This window comes from Zootoca vivipara, chromosome 1 (genome assembly GCF_965207765.1).
Source record: "Zootoca vivipara chromosome 1, rZooViv2.hap1.1, whole genome shotgun sequence".
NCBI classification, from domain to species: Eukaryota; Metazoa; Chordata; class Lepidosauria; order Squamata; family Lacertidae; genus Zootoca; species Zootoca vivipara.
Window position 1 is genome coordinate 100,785,775 of NC_142582.1, and position 27,862 is coordinate 100,813,636.

Genomic DNA, 27,862 nt, shown 5'->3' on the forward strand with positions numbered 1-27,862 from the left:
AAGAAGCTATGAAAAATATAAGCATTCTAAAATGCGGAAAAGACTCCAATTACAGGTTCCTGGCTATAGAATATCAAACTTCCTGTTGGGCACCTTCTTAAAAACAGAGCCAAAGAAATAGGCAGTAAAATACAAAATGTATTTAAATAGAGAGCATCCATGGTTTTGAATGGACCAATATAGGTCAGAGAAATAAGAAAACCATTGCTGGAATGGCACATGCACTCTTTGTAGAAAAATTAAACAATGCTGTTTAATCTTTAATAAAATTTGAGATCTGAGAGAATCCCACAGCAAACTTTTTGGTGACAGAGGGCAAAGAATGGATCACCTCTTAATTATGATCACAAGAGCAAAATACACCATAAACTACTTGTGTAGCCAAGAAAGCCAACTTCAAGAAGTGTTAGAGGAAAGAAAATGCAAACTGAAGAAGGAAATAGCAGCAATAGGACTTAACAATAAGAAAATAGATTGACATACTATATCCAGGAGAGCCAAATACAAAAAGACTAAAATCTTCATAGGAAATAACAGCAATATGAATAAGCATGAGAAATAAAGAATAAGATATCAAGAATTGCAGCCACAACACATTAAATCTAAGGCTAGTAATAGATATAGGATTGTATTCTCTGACAAAGAGACCCAGAAGATCACAGGAAAATCCAAGAATCTAACATTTAAGAGAAAGATAAAACCTAAGCACTATTGCAGAAAGAATCCCAAGAAATTACACAAAAGAGAAATCAAAGAAGAGATCTCATGCCTTCCAAAATGTTGAGAAAATAAAGTATGCAAATAAGACTTGTAAAAAAATGCTAAAATGAAGAAAAAATGCTAATAGACTGCTATGCATTCACATACCCCACAGAAATAAACTAAAAAATACTCTGCAAACTGTTTGGTTAAGCTGCATCTATATACTTCAGCAAATAAGGAAAAGATGAATACTGCCAAGATGGTGTAGCAGCCAACATAGAAAATCCAACTATTTACCAAATTTAGTCCCAAACTACAACTGAATTAAGATTGTTCATGTAAAAACATAGAACCTGCTGTAGCTAAGAAAAATCCACTCATCTTAGAAAGAAGACAACATATAATAGCTAAGTGTTTGAACTTTACCCTATAGCTGATAAAAGAAGAATCATACAATCAAAAAGAAATAAACACTTTAAATCAAGAGACAATGACTCCTGTAGGTAAGGAATATTATTAATCAAACAAGCTTGTTCCTGGAACTTCCTTCAGAGAAAAAAATCACAGTTAATTATTAGTCGCTTGAGCATGTGCAGAGGACAAATCTGTGAAAGGAAAACAATGAGCCAACTCTCACACACAAAGAAGTAGGATTTAAACACTTTTCCAATGCTAAAAGAAAGAATTAAGTCTTGGAGGGAAAAAACATTAATCTAAGAAATACTGGAACTCCTTCTGAAAATGAATTCTAGTCATCGAGTCTGAAAAGGAAAAATTCTATAAAGAGTAATCAGAAGTAAATTTCTTACACAAAAATAGAAATCAGATTTAACCAGACTATATAGAGAAGAGGTAAGACTCCCATGCTCACACCTGTAAATGGGAAATAAAATACACAAAGCAAAAATCAATTGCCAATTCTACAATTGGAGACTCATTTTAATGCAAACAGTGAAATCCTTTGGAGTTGGGCTACTGGCGATGAACTGGGTAGCTCTTGAAAACAAATGTAAACAGTGAGTTTTCCAGCATTCCCCATTCTTTAACCAAATCTAATCCTGTTAATACCTAAGTGGATATAGGACAACCCTGCATTTGAAAAGAAGGGAAAAGAATTTGTAATACAGACAATAAGCAAGCAGAATATTTTCACTGAACCCTTAAGAAAAGACAATAAAGCTGACATGGGGAGAGAAATCATAAACCTTCATTTACATTAGTGAGGAGAAAAAGGTACTTTCTTCAGAAACAATCAGTTGCAGATATTTTAAGTTTTCAGTCTGAACTGGCTATTTTAAGCAGACTGAAAAACTGCCAAATGACAATAGGAAGGTTCCTCTTTTTTTAAGGAAAGCCTTGAGCAACTTGAACAGCCAAAATCTGTTAACCATTTAAACTACCTCAAGGAAAAGAATGCAGATCAAAGCTTCTCACCTTCCTGGGTCAAAAGAAAACATTTACTCAGGCCCTTTAAGCTTAATGCAGTGCTTCTGTGAAGCCTTCGCAAAGCTGAAAAGGAGTAAACTTCAGAGACAGAAAATGCAAAGCACTAGCACTGTTTAAGCTAGGTTTCTGCCCAATGGAAATCTTTTTGTCACTTAAAACAGACCATTCGAGGCTTGACTGCCTGTACTTCTCCTGCAAGACGCACTATACAAAAACAAATAACCAGAAGGGCCAGCAGTGTTTGCAGGACTGTATCTATTGGCAAGGTGTCATTTTCCTCTTCACAATGCTGTGCAGCAGAGAAAGCCACAAGCACCAGGGCAAAAAGTCCAACACCAACCAGCCCTTTCCACAGAGAGGCAGCCACTGCTGTTCGCCTTGTTCCCTCACCTATCAACATTCCTCTCTGTTTTCCTTCTTCCTGCTCCTTCCTAAACCTCATCTGAACTCCCCTTGCCTGAATACGAGGCAATAAAGAGTCAGATAGGCTAGGAGATCCCTGGGCATTCAAGCCCTGTGTGACCGGAAAAGAAGCAAGCCCTTCTTCCAGTTCTTCTCTAGTTAACGTTCCTGACTCCAGCTCTCTCTTAAACCCGAGCCGAACAGCACCCCCCACCGTCTTTTTCTGGGACAATGGAGAGGTGGCCAGTAAACCAGAGGATTCCAAAGGCAATGGTAAAGCCAGAGCCTCTGGAACTGAGATTGGGAGGTCTGTAGCAGCAGCCTCCACTGAGCAATGAGATACAGGAAGGGGGGTTGCCTTTTCACTTATATAGACCCCTACCAACTCAATTGCGTCCCTGCACTTCCGCCAAAGCCTTAACAATCTGGCAGGAGCCCGTGGGGAGGAAAGCAACTGCTTCCCTATCCTGTCCCATAATTTTAAATCCAGGGACCCCTCTTGAGAGTACCACGGGCACTGAAACAATATCTCTTCAACCAACTCTTCTAGCTCTGCCAAACTAGCACCTGTCTGACTGAAATCCCTCAGAATTTCTCTCAGTTCCTGCGGGTGTGCACTCCCTTCCTGAACTGACTCAAGAGAACCCATACTCACGAAAAGAGGGCCGTGGCCGGTGGTACCTAGACTGCTTCGAGTCTTCTTATGAGTAGGGCTGGATCACGTCGGGGTCACCATTATGTAGCAATGGTTAGATCCAACAATGAGACATAAGACAAGGCTGAGTTCCACAAAGACCAACCCCAGGCAAAGCTCGGGGGTCTGTATTTATTAGCAGCAGCTTTGACAGGTAAACATTAACTCACGATGTAACTTCCAGCCAATCACAGAACAAACCTCATGCATAAACATGTACAGGTACAGGTCACTTCCTGCCAACACCCTAACTTCTCCACCATAGAGGAAGTGGTGGACTGCACATCCCACACATCAAGTACCTGTCACATGTCCCTCTCATCAAACATCCCCCTCCTCTCAGTCTTGTGATCCTCAGTAACTTTCCAAACTCCCCATAAGGATTCATTGTGCTCTTCTCACCTCAGCATGACCCATTCCGATCTTCCCCTGTCAGGCTAGATCAAACCAGTTTAAACCGAACCTCTCCAGGTCCATCCAGCTTTTCCCAACACAACTGACCCATACCTCACCTTCCTATTCCTAACACTGTACTGGTTTGCCAGTATTACTCTAGCTAAACCTAAGGATTAGCGGGTTTGCCACGCTACTATCATACACCAACCCCACACCCAACAAAATATTTAAAGCACAATGAAACATCAACCATTAAAAACTTCCCTGAAGACAGCCTTCAGATGTCTTCTAAAAGTCAGGTGTTTATTTCCTTGACATCTGATGGGAGGGCGTTCCACAGGGAGAGCAGCACTGCCGAGAAGGCCCTCTCCCTGGTTCCCTGTAACCTCACTTCTCACAATGAGGGAACCGCTAGAAGGCCCTCGGCGCTGGACCTCAGTGTCTGGGCTGAACGATGGGGGTGGAGATTTGGAGGAGTCCCATACGGTCAGAGAATGTGCCATTGTGCCTTGAGTGAGGTAGAATCTACAGAACACATTCTACTGAGTTGTCCCTTTTATAATGATTTAAGGCAATGTCTTATAGCCCCGTATTTATCTCAGTTTAGTTCCCGACTAAGAGAACGGCAGGCAGCATATTTGCTAAACAAGCCCACTGGGAAAATAACCTTCTCTGTGGCTAAATTCCTCTTCCTGGCGCTCAAGTGTCGGAAACGTATAATCGAATGTCTTGATGTGGGTTACCTGTAGGAGGTTTAGTAGTGCAGTCATACCCCATTTATGTATCCCGCTGATGCCCTCAGTTTTATATTTTTATATTTTTATGTATCCCGCTGATGTCTTCAGTTTTATATTTTTATGTATCCCCCTGATGCCTTCAGTTTTATATGTTTATCTTTGTATTGAGAAATGTTTTTGTTCTGACTATCGGTCGAATAAAGTGTATATTGATATTGGGGGTGGAGACGCTCCTTCAGGTATACTGGGCCAAGGCTGTTTAGGGCTTTAAAGGTCAGCACCAACACTTTGAACACTTTAAGGCAAACAGCTTGATGAAATTTTTCATATGGAATGAACCAGCTGCTATTGCCTTCTTGTCTCTTTCTACCTTAAAACTACTGACTTGCAGAGAAACCTTAAATTGGAACACAAATGCTTTTGCAGTACTATGCTGGAAATAGCTGGAAATCTCAGGAAGTATATAGGCAGGGTCAGGTCTTCCCCCCCCCCACCTGGAACTCACTGGAACTCAGTTCTGACACCTCTCGGGTGGGCACCAAGGGAGATGTTCATGGTGAGTTCTGTCATCTCTTTTTCTAGAAAAACTTCCATTAGCCCAGCTGTTTTATAGATATAGCCTGACAGTCACCACTGAGAGGACTTCATTTTTCCCTCAAGGTGATTGCAGCACTCCATAGTACCACAAGATGGCCTAAGAGTCCAGTCGAGTTATTAATCTAATTAATTGGTTTGTTATTTCTATTTTGTTTGATTGGTGTAAGTATATTGATAGTGCTGTGTTGTTCACCTCCTTGATATTTTTTTTAAAATACTTGATGTTATAGAAATATTTTCAATAAAATATTGCTCAGCTTATTGGATAATGCATTACATTTACTACCCCTCCAATTCTCTCTCCCCCCCCCCAAGTTTTCTCAGTAGTTTCAGCAGTTGCTCTGAGTGCCACTGTTATATCATGCAAATAGCTCTTCCTTTAGACTTTGGTATTTTTTGGTAATGAGGAGATAGCAGACCTTTATGGACAAGTGACCACAGTAAATAATCCTTTGTTCACTATGGGCCCTGAAACTGGCTTAGTGAGGTTTTAGCAACAGGCAAAGAGTGTTGAAAAGGAAGCAGTGTAAGAATTTGAGGCAGAGACTAGATGCTACTTTTAGTTAAGTATTTTTATTTGTGTTGTTATTGTTTAGCCGTTTAGCCGTGTCCGACTCTTCCTGACCCCATGGACCAGAGCACGCCAGGCACTCCTGTCTTCCACTGCCTCCTGCAGTTTGGTCAGACTCATGTTCGTAGCTTCGAGAACACTGTCCAACCATCTCGTCCTCTGTCGTCCCCTTCTCCTTGTGCCATTCATCTTTCCCAACATCAGGGTCTTTTCCAGGGAGTCTTCTTTTCTCATGAGGTGGCCAAAGTATTGGAGCCTCAACTTCAGGATGTGTCCTTCCAGTGGGCACTCAGGGCTAATTTCCTTCAGAATGGATAGGTTTGATCTTCTTGCAGTCCATGGGACTCTCAAGAGTCTCCTCCAGCACCATAATTCAAAAGCATCAATTCTTCGGCGTTCAGCCTTCTTTATGGTCCAGCTCTCACTTCCATACATCACTACTGGGAAAACCATAGCTTTAACAAAGTAAAAGTAAATAAAATTTTTATTTACTTCCTTAATTTAGGGGGGGAGCTGACCCCCTGCCCCCTGGCTTTTTCCATGGGGGTGGATGGGAAAATGACACCATAAACCATTTTTAACTTCCCTATGTTTTCTGTCATCTTCTTACCATTGAAAGAGTGATTTACAAGGCTGTAGAAGGGATGAAGTCTCTGCAGCTGTGGATCATAGCTGCCAAGTTATCCCTTTTTTAAAGGGATTTTCCATTATGCTGAATAGGCTTCCTCGCGAGAAAAGGGAAAACTTGGCAGCTATGCTGTGGATGCCCTTAGTGCTTCTCATCCATCTCTTTTTAAGAGGTGCGGTTTTGATATGGGCAGTTTTGATACCCATTTTCCCCCATTCCATGCATAGTCCTGTTGTGTCACTTCTTACTTTCATTTCCCCCCTCAACTAAGACCTCAAGGGCTTTCTCCCTAATCCTTCCTCTTTTACTTCCTGAAGTCAGCTGGGTCAGAGAAACCCCCAGAACAATGCACAAGGGGGTGGGGGAAGGTCGTTCTGCCTGGCAAGCTGAAGTTTTTGCACTGATGCAGCAATTGACATACCGTAGCACAACTTTGGATTCCTCCCAATATTAATAATAGCAAGAAACAGACAAACAAGTTGTTACAGATATATAATAGGCTTTCTGATCAGCAAAGCAGAGTATCTTTGTAGAAGATTCTCTAAACCTTAAGCGTGTGTTTCAGTGTTCCTGTATAACCCTTTGCTCCATGGATTTCAATCAAAGGAGCTACTTCAGAGTCAATGCCCGGAGACTTGCGGTACTAAGTCCATTGCTTCTTAGCTTGCATCGAAAACATGCATCTCGAGTTTTGTCTCTTAGATGCACAGAATTAAGCCTGTTTTATTGGTAATGGAGAAAAAGCAGTTCTCTGTACAGCTATGGACGTAGCAAAGTTTTCCATTGCAACTGTATCACAGCACCATCTAGTGCCTTTAGGAGAGTACAGAGGATTTTCTGTTTCTAGCGAACATCTTGCAAAAGTCATGCCACTGCGCCTTGCCCACTGCATTACCTGTGCAGTGTTCTTATTTTATTAAGTACATTTTTATCTCCCCATTCATCCGTGGAGCTCATGATGCCATATGTGGTTTCCCCCTCTCATTTTAGCTACTACAGCACTCTGACTTCTTCTACTGTAAATGTGAATTCATTAAAAAAAATTGTTATCTCTCTCCACCACCACAAACATCTTAATCACTTCCTACATAAAACTGTCTCTAGGCAGAGCAGGACATATCTGTTTAGTTGGGGGGGGGAGTGTGCCATAAGAATAACAAAAAATATTATGACAATTAAATTTCCTTTTTTACTACAGACAGGGAATTTTGTACTTCTGTGAAACATGATAAATAAAGTCCCACCAAACAGCATAAACATTTTCTTTGGAGACACACATTTGGTGTGTCCTGCCCCCCCCCCAGTGCAGTTAACAGTAGCATGAGAACGGTTGAAGGAATTGGGTATGTTTAGCCTGGTAAAGAGGAGTCTGAGAGGAAATACAATAGCCATCTTCAAATATCATCACATTGAAGATGAAGCAAGCTTGTTTTCTCCTGTTCCGGAAGGTAGGATCTGAACCAATGGATTCAAGTTATAAGAAAGGAGATTCCAAATTAAACACCAGGAAGCACTTTGACAGTAAGAGCTGTTTTAACAGTGGAATGGACTCCCTCAGGAGATGGTGGACTCTCCTTCCCTCAAGGTTTTCAAGCAGAGGTTGGATGGCCATCTGTCATGGATGCTTTAGTTGAGATTCCTATATTGCAGAGGATTGGACTAGAAGACCCTCAGGGTTCCTTCCAACTCTACGATTCTATGTGAACAAGTATAAACTTGTGTTGTGATGTAATGTTTAGAGTGTTGGGTCTAGGGACTAGGGAGATCGTGGTTTAAATCCTCGTTCAAGTAATGAAGCTCATTGGGTGACATTGAGCCAGTCACATTCTCTTAGCCTAGTGTACCTCAGAGTTATTGTGAGACTAAGGGGAGGAGAGGGGGAAACTACATATACTGCCTTGGAAGAATGCAGGATATAATGCAGGATATAAGTATAGTATGTAAAAAAGCAGCCTCCTTTCTAAAATTACAGGTAGGTAGCCATGTTGGTCTGAGTCGAAGCAAAATAAAAAAATTCCTTCAGTAGCACCTTAAAGACCAACTAAGTTTTTATTTTGGTATGAGCTTTCGTGTGCATGCACACTTCTTCAGATACACTTGAAACAGAAGAGTCAGGCCCTTATGTATATACAGAGGGTGGTGGGGTGGGTGGGAATGGGTGATGGGCTGATGGGAGTGGTAAACCTGTAGATGGCTGTTAATGACTGCTGATGACTGCAATTGGTCCTGCGGGGAAAAAGCAAGGGCTGAGGCGCTAAAGAAAAAGCAAGGGCTGAGGCGCTTAAAACCATGGAGCCACCTGGGATGAACAAAGACATTGGATTCTTATCTCATTATGCATGAGCAAGCTTTCTTTAGCGCCTCAGCCCTTGCTTTCCCCCCGCAGGACCAATTGCAGTCATCAGCAGTCGTTAACAGCCATCTACAGGTTTACCACTCCCATCAGCCCACCCCCACCCTCTGTATATACATAAGGGTCTGACTCTTCTGTTTCAAGTGTATCTGAAGAAGTGTGCATGCAAACGAAAGCTCATACCAAAATAAAAACTTAGTTGGTCTTTAAGGTGCTACTGAAGGAATTTTTTTATTTTCCTTTCAAAATGTTCAACTGTTTTTCAAAAGTCCTGAGTGGCCAAGCAGTTGTCACATTTCCCCTATTTAAGATTGGTTGCAAACCCTGGGTATTTTTAATCATACACGAACTCAGATAGTTTGGTCTTTTGGGCTCCATTTCATAGCAACCCAAAGAGTCTGAAAAGGACAGCTGAATAATTTGATCTAGAAAGCCTAAAGGTCACGAATATGGGACATAGCAGCTGTTTTCATATAGGACATTTGGAGTGATGTAACCACAGTGCCTAGAAATGTCTGGAATGTGACCATTGCTTTAAGAAGGATTGGTGGGGAGGAACCAGTTTGAGCCTGTCTCCTCACCTTTTTTTTTTTAGGGGACTCCATACTTTAAAGCATTGCTTGATTAAATCCTTAAGGGTAAAAGCTAAACTGCCATATCTGTCTGGCTGTTTAATCTCTCTGAAATGTTAGAAACGAGACTTCAAAATGAAATTTCTTTGCAGCAGGCCTTGCTGAGCTTACTTTGTGCTTTGTTAAAAGGAATGATGAAAATGGTATAGCGCAGGGATCTGGCTTTACTTAATCAATTACAACATACATGTGAAATGTCAGCTCAGATCTTATGATAATAGAACTGAGGAGCTCAAAATGCATAATTCCGAACTTGAAAGCTGCAGATGGAATCTATTCTGTGCTCTGGGTTTCTCTCTCTTTCTGAAAATAAAAAGTAAGCATAGCTGCAGAAATTCTGAATAGTCTTTGTTTAGAATGTTAGATTTGCAGGTTTTCATTTGTCCTTGGTCCCTGCAAGGTTTCTAGTTAAGGCCTTGTGCAAATGATTTTCTTCTCTTTGGCGATCACTCGCAGCCGAGTAAGACTGTCTTACATAAACACGGTTTTAAAAATGAGTCCGTAAGTGACTGTGGAGGCCAATTCTGGATCCACACATCCTTCCACTGTGGGGACATACCCGTTAGGTTTCTGGATGGGAGTTGATCACAATGAGGGTTTGCCAAACATGCCTTCCTCTTAGCACGTTTGTTACAACATTTTATAAGAGCCTTGTTGGGTCACATCAAAGGCTTATCTAATGAAGCATCTTCTTTCCCTCAGTGGTCAACTCGATACTCATGAGAATCCCACAAGCAGAACGTGAATTTGACTAAGCTCCTTTAAAGCCATGTAAATAGGTGGTCACCACATCTTGTGGAAGTGAGTTCCATAGTTAAACTATGTGCTGTGTTTAGAAGTGCTTCTTGTCTGACCTGAATCTCCCTTCATTCACATTTATTGCAATTTTAGTATAGTGAGAAGGAAAGAAAAAACTTTTCTCTCCTTCCACTTTCTCGGCAAAATGCATAATTCTATACACTTCTATCATGTTTCATCTCACTTGCCTTTTCTCTAAACTAAAAAGCTCCAGATATTGTACACTTTGTCTCCCAGGGGAGTTGCTCCATCCCTTTGGTCATTTTGGCTGCCTCTTCCTGAACTTTCCCCAGCTCTATAACATCTTTTTTGAGTACAGGTAGGTAGCCGTGTTGCACACGAAAGCTCATACCAAAATAAAACTTAGTTGGTCTTTAAGGTGCTACTGAAGGAATCTTTTTTGAGGTGAGGAGACCCGAACCATATATAGTACATATAAGTGTGGCTACGTTATAACATCATTATGATACTGCGCCTTGCCTTGAGGGGAACATCATCTGCAGCAAACTTTGGCCAGCCCTGAAATAGATGACTTCCTCTAAGTCTGCTGTGCCCAGCAAAGTCAAGGCATCTCTCACCTCATTTTTATAAAACGAATAATAAATGAAGCTATTAAATGTATTTTAAGCCTATTAATCAATCAAATGTTTTACATTCCTGAAACATACATATGTTTAAATGACAGCCTGTGAATCAGCCTGACAGATTGCCAAGAGCCCAAACTACACGAGGCTAAGTGTATCACCACAGATTTTCCTTTAAAAAAAATGATAAAAAGGTAGTTTGGGCTAGTGGTTTCACACCATGAGAGGAGCCTTGCACCTGGGAGAATTCACTCTTCACTTGTTCAACAATGCTTTGGCAAAAGTCACCTATCACCTCATAGATGTTAATTGGTTTTAACTGATATTATAGTGATGCTTGGCAGTGATGCGTTTAGCACCATATGCAGTCTGGCTTTAAAACTGATGCTGTGCACAGGCTTTCTTCTCATGTGGAGACATGCTAAGCAAGCTCTTCCTCCTCTGCTGCACCTCCTTTGCTAGGCCTATTGCCCTCAAGGCAAGGACAAATGTCAGCAACAGAGACGTTGATGTCCTCATAACCATGCAGAGTTCTGAACTTTGCAGGGAATAGAGGCGGACTTAGGGGAGGGCGAACTGTTTGTCTGCACTGGGCACCAAGCTGAGAGGATGCCGCAGGGGCTATGGCAGCAGTGGAAGGCGAGAGGCAGGGGGCACCAAATTTTGGTGTAGCACAGGGCACCGCTGAAATTTGAAAGCCCCAAGTCCGCCACTGCAGGGAACCTCCACCAGCACAGCAGGGGCCCCTCTAAGTCAGGCAAAGGCAAACGTGGCCCTCCAGATGTTATGAAACTACAATTCCCATCATCCCTGACCACTGGTCCTGTTAGCTAGGGATCATGGGAGATGTAGTCCCAAAACCGCTTTGCCGACGTGAGGATTCAGGGCACAGCCTGACAATGGCTGCACTCCTTTATCTCTGGTCAGGGACAGAGGGTGGTGCTAGGGAGGGAGATGTCACCGCGCCACTTCTCGGTGTGTGGAGTGCCACAGGGTGCAATCCTTTCCCCGATGCTTTTCAACATCTATATGCGCCCCCTTGCCCAGATTGTCCAGAGCTTTGGGCTGGGTTGTCACCAATATGCTGATGATGCTCACCTCTATCTGCTGATGGATTGCCACCCCGAATCGGCCCGGACACAGTGACCAGATGCTTGGAAGCTGTGGCTGGATGGTTTTGTGGGAATCTACTGAAATTAAATCCTTCGAAGACAGAGGTCCTCTGGCTGGGTCGGGATGGCATGGGGATGAGAGACCAACTCCCTTCTCTGGCAGGGGCTCAATTAGTGCCAGAGCCTTCCGTTAAGAGTTTGGGTGTAATCCTTGACGCCTCCCTTTCCATGAAGGCGCAGGTTACAGCAACAGCCAAGGTGACATTTTTCCATCTTCGCCGTATCAAGCAGTTGGTCCCTTACCTTTCCCGCCCCGACCTGGCCACAGTGATCCATGGGACAGTCACCTCCAGGCTTGACTACTGTAACTCGCTCTATGCGGGGCTGCCCTTGAAAATGTCCCAGAAACTCCAGCGGGTGCAGAATGCTGCAGTGAGGTTCTTCACGAGGTCCCTCCCATGGGAGCATATTCACCCAGTGCTCTACCAGCTGCACTGGCTCCTGGTGGAGTATAGGGTCAGGTTTAAGGTGCTGGTTTTGACCTTTAAAGCCCTATGCGGCCTAGGACCCTCGTACTTACAGGACCGCCTCTCTTGGTATGTACTGCAGAGGACCCTAAGGTCCATGAATAATAATAGCACCAGGGCCAGGGCTTTTTCAGTGATGGCTCCGACCTGGTGGAATGCTCTGTCCCACAAGACTAGGGCCCTACAGGACTTGATCTCCTTTTGCAGGGCCTGTAAGACAGAGCTATTCCGCCTGGCCTTCAATTTGAATTAGCCTGATCCTCTATTCCCTTTTCCCTTTCCTCTTCTATGAAGAAACCCTTTCTGGGATCCCACATTTAAATTCTTATTCACACACCTCCTTGCTGGCCCTAGTATGACCAACTTGGCCAGTTAACCCTGGTGATCATTCAGTGTCTGTTGACTTGGGTTGTTTTCCCCCAAAAAATACCCCTAAATTTTTGAATTTTATCGATATTGATGCTGCATTTTATGTTGTATTCTATGCTGTTTTATGCTGTTTTCAAGTCACATTTCAATCAATGTTTTATATTTGCTGTTAGCCGCCGTGAGCCCGGTTTTTAAACCGGGGAGGGTGGGGGTATAAATAAAAATGTATTATTGATTATTGATTATAAAACATCTGGAGGGCCAAGTTTGCCTATGCCTGCTCTAGGCTAATGGTGAGCCTTTCCTCTACCCTCTTACCTAGCTGCTACACAAGAGAACAAAATCCATAGTTATGTGTGAGAGCTGAGCTGGAAGCAGACTAAAAGGCCAAGACATAGAAGCATGCTTGTTCTGCTCTGAATCCCAAGCTGTGAGATCTGTTAATGCTGTGAGCTGCTCCATCTTAAGCTCAGCTTATATATGTGTGTAAATAAAACCATGTATCCTAGAGACACTGCAGACTCTGCCGACCTTCAGTCCAAGAGCAGGGGGGGGGGGGGAAGAGAGAGAGCACCGAGAAAGTACTGGAACCTCTCACTGCTTGGAGACTAGGATAGGCATGTAACAATATGTTTTACGTTTTTATTGCTATATATCACTTAGAAGGTTCAGGGTAGAAAAATGCTTGCAATCAAGATGGTGTACAGTATTATGAAACTCGGCCCTGGTTACAGTAACAGTTCTGCTGTAAATCTCAGATTTCAAAACACGTGTGCGCATTCATGCTGAGGTGCTCTGCTGTGTGCAATGCCAGTCACTCTGTTTAGTGCTGCTAGGGTGTGTTTTTTTCTCTCCTTTCGGTTTTGCCTAAAAACCAGTTAATTTCCCAATCAATGAATCATGTTGCATTTCTAGCCGTTTTAACAACAAGATCAGTCCAAGGTTTCTGTATTTCTAGCACCAGTTCAGCCCTGGGAAGGGATGGGCAACCTGTATCCCTTGAGAAGTTACTGGGAGTACAACTCCCATCATTCCTGAATGTTGGCCATCCATAACCATTGCCCGTGCTTGCTGGGGCTAATGGAAGTTGGAGTCCAAGAATGTCTGGAGGTGATTTGATAGTGGTGCCCATAGGGGTCATTTATATGTCTCCTGCAATTTCGCAAATGAGAATTTGGTAAAGGGCTGCTTGTAAATGTGCACATTGTTACAACCCTATGCTTTACCACCACGTGAAAGTGGACCAGGGCCAGTGTCAGAATCCAGCATCCTTGGGTGGCTGCTGGGGGCATCAGTCTTCCGATTCTGACCCATTATCTCTGGACGCATTCTGAGGATTGTACAAACCATCATTAATTAAGAAACCAGGTTCTCAAGCCATGGGACCTGATTGGGTATCCCGGTTGGTTAACTCACAACAGTTTGCACCATTCCCATCTTCAGACAAACCATAATCAGAAGCTAAGGCTGTCCATGGTTACTGACCATATGGTCTGCCTTCCTTGTTCAAGGCAGAATGCTAGGAATTGCAAGTGGGGAGAGTGTTGTTGTACTCAGGTCCTGCTTGCAAGATTCCTATGGGCATCTGGTTGGCCACAGTGAGAATCTCATGCAGGGCAGGAATGGGCCTGACCAAGCAGGGCTCTTATATTCTTAAGATTTTGATTTCCTCCAAGAAAGTATGAAAGAGGAAGAAGGGGAGGGGCAATGTACAGACCCAAAGCTTTGCTGAAGCTTGTATACATAATATGACAAACTACATCTAATTTGAGCTTGTGATATCTTCGGTCACCCTGTTTTTATTACTGTTAGATCGAGGCACAAAAGCTATCCTTTCTGAGAGCTTTCTGAGCCTGGGCATCCAGGAGCAGAAAGAGGGAGAGGTGATTATTGCCTATTCCCCATTTATCCTGCAATGTACTTTTATCTACATTATACCTGCATTCCACCCATGCGCTTCCTCCCATCATAGGGGTGCCAACTCCCTGGGGCCCTGGGTGCCTGAGCATCCACAAAATCCCCATGGAGGGGATGGGCACCCACAAATTCTGGTGCCGGGGCCATGCAAGCTGCATGGCACCCACAGCCCTGGGCACCCACGGTCGCAGAGCCAAGTCAGCACTCCTGCCTCCCATGCTGTTCCCAAGCTCATCCGGCCATCTGGAGCAGACTTGTGGGAGGGCATGTGGGGCTGCAGCTGGAAGGGTGCCCATTCAGCCCTTTCTGTTTCTTGCAGCCTCATCTGGATCAAAAGACATACCATTGGTGACAACCCTATGCTATTTATGTAGGTACAAATAGAATTGTATCACGCTGAAGTTCACTCTGGGGGCACCCACAAGGTTCTCTTGTATTAAAGTTTTAGGAGCTTCTATGCTGAGGATTTCTACAGCAATATGTACCTCCCACTCCTGCCCTGCTCAGAACTCAGCACAGTATTTCATATTGCTGCAAAAGCCAGCAGTCACAAGTGTCCATTTATTATCTGAGTTCCCTCTCGTGAGTCACTGCACTGGGGAAGTCAAGTCTGCTGTGCACAAACTCTTCCGATCTTATGATCGACCGCATCCTGAAACGATCTGATTTTAAGTCTACTGACCTTAGTTTTACATCACTGGAAATTTTAAAGACTTGTAGCCCAATCCTATGCAAGTTGGCTTTTCATGTAAATCCCCGGGTTTTTCAAGAGCACTTTAACCAGAGAGCCAGCGTGGTGCAGTAGTTGGAGTGTAAGACTAAGATGTGGGAGACGGGGGTTCAAATCCCCACTCAGCCATGAAGCTCACTGGGTGAACTTGGGCCAGTCACTGTCTCAGCCTAATCTACTTCACAGGGTTGTTGTGAGGATAAAATGGGAAGGGGGAGGATCATACATGTCTCCTTGGAGGAAAGGTGGATTATAAATATAAGTAGTAGTTGTTGTAATACCACCCCAGGGCATTTAGGATTGCAGCATAATAGCACAAGCTTCTGTACATTTACTCAGAAGCAAGTCCCACTGAGTTCAAAGGGGTTTACTTCCAAGTAAGTGTGCATAGCACTGCAGCCTAAATCATGTTAGTGGGGCTGGGGAGAAAAGAAATGTAGCACTTTGTAGGTCCATAAATATATCCAAATCTGAAACTTTATTATCAGCTTTGTACTGTAACCAAGTGACCGACTTATATTAGATTCCCTTTTGCCATCTTGGTGCTCAGCTAACATTCTGCTGGAACTTATGTCAGTGACTAAAATAACCCGACTAATTTCAAGCGGCAAGTGTCTAGTGAGTTACCAGTCTGAGATCCATATGTCTGTGAAAACATTATTGTAGCTCAGAAACTTCAGGAGAAGCAAAGAGGCCTTAATTTAATCTGGGAAATAACCTTGTGCAGAAACTTTTTCTTTTTTTAATCATTTGCTTTGTTTTAAATTTGTTCGTTGCAAATCAAAAGCAGTTGCCGGAGAACTGAAAATGGATCTGACTGTGACTTGTCTGGATTTTATATTGGCATGTTTCCTGAATTACTAGCTCTGCTTTGACTGAGAGGAAGAAAAAATAGGGGGACTGTGAATTTTCTGCTAAATGGGTGAATGAAAACCCTCCTTTGGAAATAATTAAGGTAGGACGTGATGTAGTGGGAAATAATTAACAAAACATGGGCTTTGGCACAATCTAAGAATGCCAGATTTCAGAGTTTAGCCTCTGCAAATGCTTTTTTCTACTGTACCTTTTAAGTGGGGATCATGTTTCATGTCTTATGAACTTTTACTTTGGTTTGTAAGAGGGCACCTCATTCCTTTGCATGCTGTAATTTCTGCCAAGTCTAGGTGCTTAATTACTCTATATTTAGACTACCTTGTTGAAGGCCAGGTCCCCAACACCATTTGTTGTTTCTGATTTAATAACTTTTACATCAAGCTTCTGTGATAACTCTTCAACGTGCTCTTTGATCATTTGTGTGATTAGGTATGTGTGAAGGGATGGAAGCAGCACTATAATTTACTTAAATGCTTGCTGTCATATTCAAGTGCTGCTTTTGTGTTTTTGATAAGGGTGCTATGCCTTTTTAATTCTAACAGTATTCTTTGGAAAGTTCCAAGTCAGTATACAGTAGTGATCTTTACACTAAATAAGTACATGTCTTGTGAATCTTTACTCTGATGTGTGCAGGCAATAGTCTATATCTGTTCTTTACTGGGCGTAAATTCTGATTCATTTGGAGGGTAGCTGTTATATGACTCTGCATTCATCCTTATTATATTCCCATTCACCATTCATCCATCCCAGACTTTTCAGTGTTCCCTATCACTTTCCTAATTGCAAAAGTCCCTTTTTTTTAAAAAAAAGCAGCAGATTTGTTGTGCTATAGTGACAGAACTCTTTAATCCACTTTCATTGCACAAGCCTACGTTTCCAGTATGCACTTGAATCCCTCCTGCAAAATAGTAACAGTCTGGAGGCAATGGGATGTAAAAAAGAGAGAAATATATATATTCATAATGGCCAATTATTTTAACAGAAGAGTCTGTGTTCCATTGACTTGCACCCTTATTTTATTTTGGGGTAAATTGTATGGTTATTTCTTTGATATCAGTAGGCTTGAGTTTTATAATTAACCATCCTTAGTAGTGCATATTGCAGGCACTGCCTTATCCAGCAGCAGTTTGTCCCACATATGTAGCCATTGGTTACCATTTCACTCAACCTGGATAAGTCAATGGCTTTGCTAGGTGCCCATGTTTTCTTCATGATTTCATTTAAATGCATTCCTATTCACACTTAGGGCCAAACAAGACATGGTGTTAATTGCCTTCATGCAGTTAATGTGCACATTTTTGTTATGAAAACAGCAGCCATGGAGAAGCCTTGAGCAGCCACAGAACCTTTAAGGTGGAAAGGGAAATTTTTAACTCTTTCTCTTCCTACCCATATTCCCAACAACAATTATCTTTCTGAATGTATTTACATTTCAAGGGAAGCTTACATTTCACTAGTGGAAACTTTACTTGGAATACAAGATTTGCATTGGGAGGATCAAATTTATTGGTCAAATTATTTTTCCCTATCTTTTTTGCTTGTAAAATAAGATCATTCTATAGTTGCTTTTCCATATAGTTGTCAAATATGCCATTTAGAGTTGGTCTCATGTGATCCTTTCTCCCTGGACATGTTTGTACTGGAGTAAAGCATGTTTGTGAACCTATCAAGTGCAGAAAGTGAATAAAATGGATTCTTCTTAAATTTATAACCTGGGGGGGGGGGGAAGACTAGGGCAGGTGTAGAATGAATTCAGTAAAGAGACATTGCTGTGCATTAGATACTTTAAAATGCAATATTAATGGAATGCGGGAGCAATCAGGTTTATGTTCAAAATCCATTTGTCTTTTCACAAACCAGAGTTGACCTTAGAAATATAGTTTATGGTTTTAATGCATTCTAAAGACTATAGGATCATATATAACTTAATATGTTGAAGAGTGTTCTCTACCCATTGGAATTAATTTTATATTGATTAGAAAATTGCCAGCCTTGTTGCTGCTTACAATATGTATGTATAGTTTGCTCTTTACTGGTGTGACTATTTATTTTTATTTGAGTAGGTTTTTATTTTCTGTTTGTTACTTGAAACCTCATTATTTCAAGGGCCATAGTTGCCTCACCCGGAAATATCTCTCATTCCACCAACTTGGCACATTTCCTCTTGGGGCAGCTGACATCCAGAGGAATGCCTATCTAGTTCTATTGGATTTACTCATACAGTATAGGAAGATGGCCTGCCCAACCCCTTGGTGGCTCTCCTTTTGGAAATAACACTAACAAACCAGCGACGGAGCAAACACTTAAAAGCTTCTCACAGTTTGTTATGTTGTATGCATCTGATATTATGATCATGCCTGACCAGCAAGTTTATGCACTCTCTATAATTATTTTAGCTTGCAGTCCTAACCCAAGGCTGGATTAAGGTGGTTGGAAACCGCCTGCTGTGGATGCAGAGACCAGTAACTCTGTGTTGTTCCTCTGGGGTGCAAGCCATGTGAATGACACCAAGTGTTTCATTTTCGCAAGAGTCCGTCAGTTCCGATCATGAGAACGCGGTCACAGCGTGTTCATCAAACAACTTGCTCATACACACCAAACCTACTTGTCATCACAGGTTTTACTAACTAGTGGCTGGTCGCAACATGTTTGCCATACACTCACAATGACAAAAGGAAAGCCAAGAGCACATGTAACATCGTGACTCATAGACGGAACTAGGGAAGTCCCTCCTGGCTCAGATCTCCATTCTTTCAACACATACTATGTTACCTTAGTAAGCCACCGTAACTTTTTCCACCCAGCAATCAATAGTGAATAGGTAAGTGGAGGGGGGAAGCGTGTGTTTTTCTGAACACGTGCAGAGAGTCTGCACCCAAACAAACTGTGTGTACTTAGTTCTGTCCGCACACTCTGTTAGCAAGAAAAACCCAGGGCACAGATCGTCCGGTCAGAGCCCTTGTGCATATGGCTTGTGCATTGCTATGTGCATTGCTATGGACGAATGACCCCCTATGCTTGACAATGGGCCTAGCACTTCTCCCCTGGTGTAAATTATGGCTCCTTCTCAGGGTGGAGCCTGATGGCAATATAACCAGTGGGAAAGAATATTTTTGTGTTCGGTCAGAAGGCCACGTGGCCCGTCTGATCTTTGGACAGGTTCAGATGGACACATGGAAAATTAGTGGGCATGATTCTGAATCCCACTACCATCTCCATCCATTTGTTTGCCCTGGGGAAAAGGGCTTATTTCTTGGCTTCAGCCTCCCATTTGCAATATGGGAATAATAACACTGGCCAACTTTACAGGGCTGTTGTAGGGATTATTGACGTAATATTTATGAACTACTTTGAACACCCAGAAGTTGCCTAAGCATTACTCTTGTTATTTTGTGCAAGGAATCAATTCCTTATTATACAGCAACAGCACCAACCCCCTTTGCACTGACAGATAACTGGGTTAATAACTTTTCTCTCTGGGTCAGTAAAGCAACGGTATTATAGCGTTCTAACTCCATCTGAACATGAAAGTGGTTTTTTTAAACCTTCTATGATATCTCTACGTTTAGCCTGGAATTTCAATCCCTAGAGGAATCTATAATATTATTAAAATAAACTTCAACAAGGCAGACACACTCTTAAACCATGAATTTGTTTTGCATGTAAGCTTGTCATAAGCAATGAGTAAAGGCTTATTTCTTGCAGGGGGTTTACCACAAGATCAAAGAACATAAACCAAAGTACATTTGCTTCTGTCACTGTTGTTAACTGTGGCGCACTAGAACCTTTCATCTCCCACTAGACTTCACATATGTCTCAGTCATGTTGTATCTATCTCTAGGGAAAACACTACCAGCATTTCGGTTTAAAACTTGTTAGAAAAAGCTAGATTCGAGCAGACCCTAGGAATGTGTAGCTGCATTCCTATGTGCACTTAACTGAGAGTCAATCCCATTGAATTCATAGAGACTTGCTTCCAAGTAAACACACTTAAGATTGTCAGTCTGCAGGCTGCAGTGTTTATACTGGATTTTTGTTTAATGAACATGGAGGGCTCTGACTTTGGCTGACAGAGAGTAGCAGCTGTAACTTATTGGATCAGCTGTCCTTTGGATGGAGATAAATGGACAGTTGGTTTTGTACAGATGCGGCCTCCACACTCTGAGAAATTCCATGCTCAAAGATGCTTCTGTCCAGCCTATCAACTCAATGCAGGGAACCACATGGTTTTAGAAGCATGTGCCTGACTTAGGTTTTAGATTAAAACAAGTCTACATAGTGCTCAAGTCTTCAGAGCTCTATTTAAAAAAAATAACAACAACCCTGTTCTTGATGGCCCCTCTTGCAATATGATAACAGGGATGACAGCACAAATTGCCTTCCAGACTCTCATATGGCATGCTGGTCTGCCTTATTTCAGAGACAGTAATTGCACACACTTTCATTGCCCCTTGTGAAATGGTATGAACAGTGCCAGATTAACAAATAAGCAGAATAGGAACCAGCCTATGGCCCCCTCTCCTTTTAGTGACAATGGATCAAAATAATTTCGATTTGATCTTGAAAGATAATTCCAACCAAGCTTTCTTAGTTCAATGCTATCCCACTGGAGCACATGGACGAGCCCCCCGCCCCCGCTTCGAGATTTCAACTGCCTAGGGGCCTCCACAGGGTTTAATCTGGCACTGGGTATGAAGCTGTAGGGTGTGCCTACCTTCACAGTATATAACCCCATCTGGCGTTAACGTTTCATTGTTTGTTTTTGTGAAAAACATTGCTTTCAGGCCAAGGGAGCCAGCATTTGTTCACAGACAGCTTTCCAGGTAATGTGGCCAGCATGACTAAACCACTTCTGGTGCAACAGAACACTGTGACGGAAACCAGAGCGCATTGAAACACTGTTTACTTTACTGCCACAGCAGTACCTATTTATCTACTTGCACTGGCGTGCTTTCAAACTGCTAGGTTGACAGGAGCTGGGGCAGAGCAATGGGAGCACACCCCGTCGCGGTGATTCGAACTGCCAACCTTCTGATCGGCAAGTCCAAGAGGCTCAGTGGCTTAGACTACAGTGCCACCCACATCCCACGCAATAGAATTACTAGTTGACTGCTGTGAAGGACACTTGTTAAGTACTGGAGGAAGGACAAAATGTCTGCTTAATAGTCAGTGGCTGGGCTTGCCATTACACCTCAGTTGTTGGGGAAATTGTGGGTGAATGTCTCAGGATAGCTGGTTGATATAATTTCTCAATGGAAGTGGTATAGAGATCTTCCTGGGGTAACACACTTCCTGCCTCCTCCCACAGTTAGGATCATGTAAGTCAGAAATGTGTGTGAAGAGAACAGAAGCAGGTTTGGGGACAGTGGCCACATTTCAACACAATTCCAAGCCAAAAACAATGGTTAAGCAAATTAGCTTGTGGATGAAGTGTGCACACACAGCTCAAACTCCCCCACTTTGATCCTATCTGAAGCAAAGGTCTGTTTGTGGTTATCATTCATGGTTTATTTTGGGAGAAACAAACTTCCCCACTCCCTGCTGCTTTCCTTCTGGGTCCCATCTCTCCTTACTGCATCCAAGGATTAGAGAGGCCTGGCACCTACAAACTCATAACAATATAAATATTGTGACAATGACCAGCGGTGGTTAATTCCTCTTTTAAATGTAGTGTATTGGATTAATGCATGTAGAATGATCTCAGGTGTTCCTGAGATTCTCCCTTTAGTTAGATTCCAGTAGTGACTGAGATACAACATGGGCATTGGTTGATTTCTGGAAATAACTGTTGCTTTCTTTGTACTGTATTTGAAATAGATTACCCTTTTGAACCTAAATGGTCTTCCATTAAACACTGCATAGGAAATGTCATAGGAGTTTTGCCTCCTGCTTCCCTCTTTTCATTCTTCAGAATGCTCACTTGGCGTCAGGTCATATTTGAGATATTTGGCATGCCCTCGAAGCAATGAAAGAACTCAAGAGGAGGCAGGCTGAGGCTGAGGCTGTTGATTGTTCTGTTAATGTGTAACACCAGTTGACTCCTGGCCTACAACCAGTAGCAACTGTTACTGTTATTGGAGTACAGTGGTACCTCTACTTACGAATAACTCTACTTACGAATGTTTCTACTTCATAGCTGCCAAGTTATCCCTTTTTTTAAGGGAAATTCCCTTATGCTGAATAGGCTTCCTCGTGAGAAAAGGGAAAACTTGGCAGCTATGTTCTACTTACAAATGGAGCTCCGTCTGCCATCTTGGATGCGGTTTAGATAGGATTTTTTTTCTACTTACGAATTTTAAGATAGGGTTGCTTCTACTTACGAATTTTTTCTCCCAATGCATTCCAATGGGATTCGACTTACAAATTTTTTCTACTTACGAATGTGCATTCGGAACGCATTAAATTCGTAAGTAGAGGTACCACTGTATGTGGTTTTCCAAAGCCTTTCCAATGCCACCCAGACATGCGTACACCTCTGAAGTAATGTCCAAATAACCCTCCAACCAAGTTAATTAACATAAAACACTTCTTTTTCCTGAGAGGTATTTTATTTATCTATAGGATAGATATTCCACTGAATACAGTTCAGAAACTTCAGCTGGACATTACTTTAGAGCTGTGTATGTATTTCAGGGTGACATTCCCAGCCACACCCCTTTCCTCATGACCCCACCCTTTACTAGTACTGCTTTGCACCCTCCTTGTCTGCTTTCCCCTGGGCTGAAATTTGTCCCTGGATTCTCATGATGCCTCTTGTTTTCCTGGACGGAGTGGAGCGACTCAGTGTGTATAGAAACTAGTCTACTGCGTAAAAGCAAAATTCACATTTGTTGTTCTTTTTGCCTCCGTCCCCACCAACCACTGGGATGTGGCCCCTGGAAGGCTGCCCAGAAAGGATTGTGGCCCTCAAGATGGGAAAGTTTCCCCTCCCTGCTCTACTGTATCTGGATCCTAATATGCTGCAGAGTTCAGGTACACAGGGCGAATAGCTACAAATTGTTCAATCAAGTAAGCCAGATTATATGCTTGAAGATGATGCCAAAGATGATAACTTTCTGGAAGTTTGTAGGAGCATCAGAAATGGTCTCGGATGATGTGTGCATCATAAATGCTGTGCACGAGAGAACCAAGGGCTGGGCAGAGGAGGAATGGTGGGGAAGCCTTTCTCTGTAAATGTTGAATAAAAAGCAGATGGTAAGAACTTTTCCTTGTCTTTTCCATTCCTGGCAACCTGCCGTGGGGGCCTGGTTCCCCTGCTGCCTGACAGAGAGACAGAGTGCTATATATAAGCTTTAGATTATGAAAATTAAACCTGTAATTTAAAATGTAAAATCAAATTACTGTATAACTTTGGCTAATATTCTTCCCCTACTTTCTTACAGGATATATGTGAAGATATCTCCGATCACGTTGAACAAATCCATGCTCTTCTGGAGACTGAATTTTCCCTGAAGCTCTTGTCTTACTCTGTCAACGTGATTGTTGACATCCATACAGTACAACTTCTTTGGCACCAGCTTCGAGTTTCTGTCCTGGTTCTGCGAGAGAGAATTCTACAGGGACTCCAGGATGCCAATGGGAATTACACCAGGCAGACTGATATTCTGCAAGCCTTTTCAGAGGAAACAAAGGAGGTATGGCAAGTAAATGTAAGAATTTACTTTTTGAACCCTGTTTCAAGCTCAGTTGAATGAATACAGTTACTTCGGCTACTACTGCAAAATGTGCTTAGTTCAGGCAATTCAAGCTAATTGCTGCCCAGGGTTGTCAATCAATTTTAGTGTGATGCAGTAAATTTTAAATGAACGCTGTAGTCATCCATTCAGAATGACTGAACTAGCAAAAATAAAGTGTAGGTCTGTCTTGTTTGCTTCAAAGCTGCTGTGCCAGGGATAAAATCAAATGAATACAGAGCTAAAGGCAGAAGCCTCTATATAACCCACGTGGCAAAGACACACAGAGCATGTGGATGACTTACAAAGAGACCAAATCCATCCATCATAATATTTTTTTTCCCAGTGGAAAGTTATTGGTTCACTTTAGCACCACTGTGGGAAGAGCCTTTTAGATTTACAGCTAATATTTGGCCCATGATTGCACAAATGTACATGCATTATTGGCAGAATTCTCTTGTAATCCTTTTTTTAAAAAAAGTGTCGTAAGTCTCATTTAAATCAGTATAATCTATTTGGAATGAGTGTGTTTTGTGCCACAGTATTCCATAGCTAAAAAGGTAAAGGGGCCCCTGACCATCAGGTCCAGTCGTGTCCGACTCTGGGGTTGCGGCGCTCATCTCACTCTATAGGCCGAGGGAGCCAGCGTTTGTCCGCAGACAGCTTCCAGGTCATGTGGCCAGCATGACAAAGCTGCTTCTGGTGAACCAGAGCAGCGCACGAAAACACCGTTTACCTTCCCGCTTGGAGCGGTACCTATTTATCTACTTGCACTTTGACGTGCTTTCGAACTTCTAGGTGGGCAGGAGCTGGGACCGAGCAACGGGAGCTCACCCCGTCGCAGGGATTCGAACTGGCAACCTTCTGATCAGCAAGCCCTAGACTCTGTAGTTTAACCCACAGCGCCAGATATGCTTAATTCCTGGAGTGCTTAGGGTCAAGCACAGTCCATTCCTGCCTCTTCACCACCACAATGCATAGTTTGCCACTATTCATGGATTGTGTTGTCTTAGGGCCAGTTTGAGCATGGCAACTGCAGTGTGGAGATGAAGGACGGGGGAGAAACTCAAGCCAATTAGCACTTAAAGGCCAATCTACCTAATTCAAGTTTCCATACAAGTGCAGAAACACTGCCTCCCTTCAAAATGTGCCCTTCACTGAATTTTGCAACAACATTTTCCAGTGATGTGTACAGAAATGCATAAAGTTGGATAAAGTATGCATATAAATGCATGCTAGTGAAAACAACACAAACAAATTCATTATATTAGGAGAAAATTGCTTTGCAAAAAAGAAGTGTGTGTCAGGCAAAATTGCAAAGAAAAGTATGCATGTTAGGAGAAACACACATGCTAAGATGCTGATGAATTTTCATGATAACTTTTAAAAAATATTGTTAAGAGTTTGTGGGGGACGTAGGTTGTACACAGAGACTATAGATCATTGGAAATGTGGCCAAGTAAAGCAGGATTTTAGATGTTATAATGGACATCTGATTCTGTCAGGGCCGGCCCTATGGCCAGGCTGGGTGGCGCAGGGCACCATGGCGCCGGCCCGCCAGGGGGCGCCACGAGCTGCGCCCGCCCGCTGGCCAGCCGGTCTGCCGCGCAGCTGCACCCACAGCAACCGCAATGTGCCTGCCCACCCGCCGCCCTGCAGCGCCTGTGGCAACCGCGCTGCGCCCGCCCACCGCGCTGGGAAACGGGGCGGGTGCGCTGGAGGGATCCGTCGCACCACAGCGCCAGGGGCGCTTAAGACGGCCCTGGATTCTGTACTGGCTCTGGCAGACAAGGGCCACAAGGTGCCCAATGGGAATTAAAGGAGGGCTTCTTGGTGGATTCCTTGTGGCAATCTTCATGTTTAAATTAGCTGGTTGATAGTGCATCTGCTTTACCTGCAGAAGGTCCCAGAGTCGATCCCTGGGATTTCCAGGTAGGACTGAGAATGGCGCCTTTTTGAAATCCTAGGGAGCCACAGCCAACCAATGCAACTATTGCTGAGCTATATGGACCAGTAGGCAGCTTCCTATGTTCCTGTAACCCTTGCATGGTGCTGGCTGGTGTGATGTGTGCAGAAAGCAGAAGGTGCTGCCTCCAAAGATACTACCAAAAGACTTTAGTAAAAATCACCTGAGTAGCAACTAAGGCAGGGATAGGGAACCCTCCAGATGTTGTAGGGGACCTATGGGACAGCTGCATATTCCTGCATTGCAGGGGTTGGACTAGATGACCCATAGGGTCCCTTCCAATGGGGGCTTGAGTCCAAAAGCATCTGAAGGGCTACAGGCCCTTTCCCCCAATCTACTGCCCTTTCTAAGCTCTTAATCAGGGAATTCTAAAAAGATGCACTTTCCCTGCTTGATCCCACCTAACTGAATGCCTTGCTGCAGTGGCAGAATGTGGGCAGGGCCAATTGCTGTTGCCTAAGGCTGCAATCAGAGATTTGGATTTTCCCTGGCATGGAGCAGAACTAGAAGGATGCTGTGGTTTTACAGGATCAACTCCTAAGACAACATCAAAGATGTATCTTGTTCAGTTCCCAAAATTTAAATCCTGTCTCCAGGCAAAAGTTTGGCGAGCTGAGACTCATCTTCAGATTTGCCACTGTATAGTCCATTGACTCGAGAATAAACAAGAACCTGGTTCTATTCCACAGAAACTGTGAGCACAATACTTGCACAAAGTTAAAAGTCCAAGTTGTTTTCACACACTCTTTGTTCTTCTATGCTTCGCAGAAGCCCTTTGTACAATAAGTTTATCCATGGCATAGCTAGTTATGACCCTTGACATTTTTTTTTAATTTACCAGAATGGATTTAGTTGCTGCTGCTATAAGCTACCAGTTTTTAAACCGGTTTCCTTGCAGAGGCTTTGTAAATATGCTAAAACCCTAACCCTAACCCTAACCCTAACCCTAACCCTAAATTTTAAAAAACTTTATTTCTTATTTTTTTAAAAAAATTACATACATACAAACCATATAGTCAACCAAATCAACACAAAAAAGTAAACACAAATATAGCTGCAAATAATATATACACCAGATTATACACCAAAACTCTGAAGAACAGAACCACAACAAAAAAGAAGAAAAGAAGAAGAGGAAGAAAAGAGAAAAAGAGGAAAGGAAGCAAGAAAGAAAGAAAAGAAAAGAAAAAAAAAGAAGAAGAGGGGGGAAAAAAGATGGATATATGTATATATACATATAAGAATTTTTTAAAAAAAAAAGAAAAAAAGAAAAGGGAAAAAAAATTAAAAATTAAAAAAGCTTCCGATTGTTGATATACCGTTTCTCACCATTTTCAATTTTCCCTGTCTTCCTCTTCTTTATTTTCCCACCCTTTGTGGGTAATTATTCTCCCATTACTTCCCCTATTTTCTCTTTGAGCAATCCTTAAATTAAATTAGACAAACTACCAATTCACAATTCAAACCCTCTTTCTTTAGGTGATCTTCCACTGGTTTCCATTCCTTTTGTACTCTCTGCTTTGCTACATTCCTTACGGCCGCTGTCATTTTATCCAAATTCATGTATTCTATCACTTTAATTAACCAATCCTGAATTGAAGGTACCTCTTCCCCTTTCCATTTTTGTGCTATTGTTATCCTTGCTGCAGCTCCTGCATACAATATTACATTCCTCTTCTCTTTAGGGATGTTCTCTGGTAACATGCTCAACAAAAATAGTTCCGGTTTCTTTTCAAATGTTATTTTTAAAATACTTTTTAATTTCTCATAGATCCCATTCCAAAATTCTTGTATTTTTTTGCAATGCCACCAGCAATGCATGAATGTACCTATCTTTTCTTGGCATTTCCAACATTTGTTGGATCCTGTCTTATATATTTTATGTAGTTTTTCTGGGGTTAAATGCCATCTGTAAGTCATTTTTTGCATATTTTCCTTTATTGCCGTACAGGCTGTAAATCTCATGCTTTCATTCCAGAGTCCCTCCCATTGTGTACAATATATAGTTCTGCCAATGTCTTGCGCCCATTTCACCATTACGTTCTTAACTACCTCATCCTTTAGATTCCATTCTAACAAAAATTGGTATAATTTAGTAATTTGTTTATCACCATTTTCAATCACTAATTCTTGTAGTTTTGATTTCCCCTCTTGG

The 27,862-nt window shown here is 42.5% G+C and overlaps 1 protein-coding gene across 6 annotated transcripts in view; it reads left to right on the forward strand.

Annotated features, from left to right (window-relative positions):
* Positions 1–27,862, forward strand: part of AKAP6 (A-kinase anchoring protein 6) — a 257,193-nt gene that overhangs the window by 50,634 nt on the left and 178,697 nt on the right. For 3 of the 6 annotated variants that reach the window (XM_088671520.1, XM_088671516.1, XM_088671513.1), the window contains exon 3: positions 23,451–23,717. In XM_088671520.1, the coding sequence (XP_088527646.1) occupies positions 23,451–23,717 (267 nt within the window). Of the gene's footprint in view, positions 1–15,797; positions 16,151–23,450; positions 23,718–27,862 lie in introns of those variants that run through there. The other 3 variants (XM_088671525.1, XM_035109758.3, XM_088671529.1) reach the window with 2 other exon arrangements.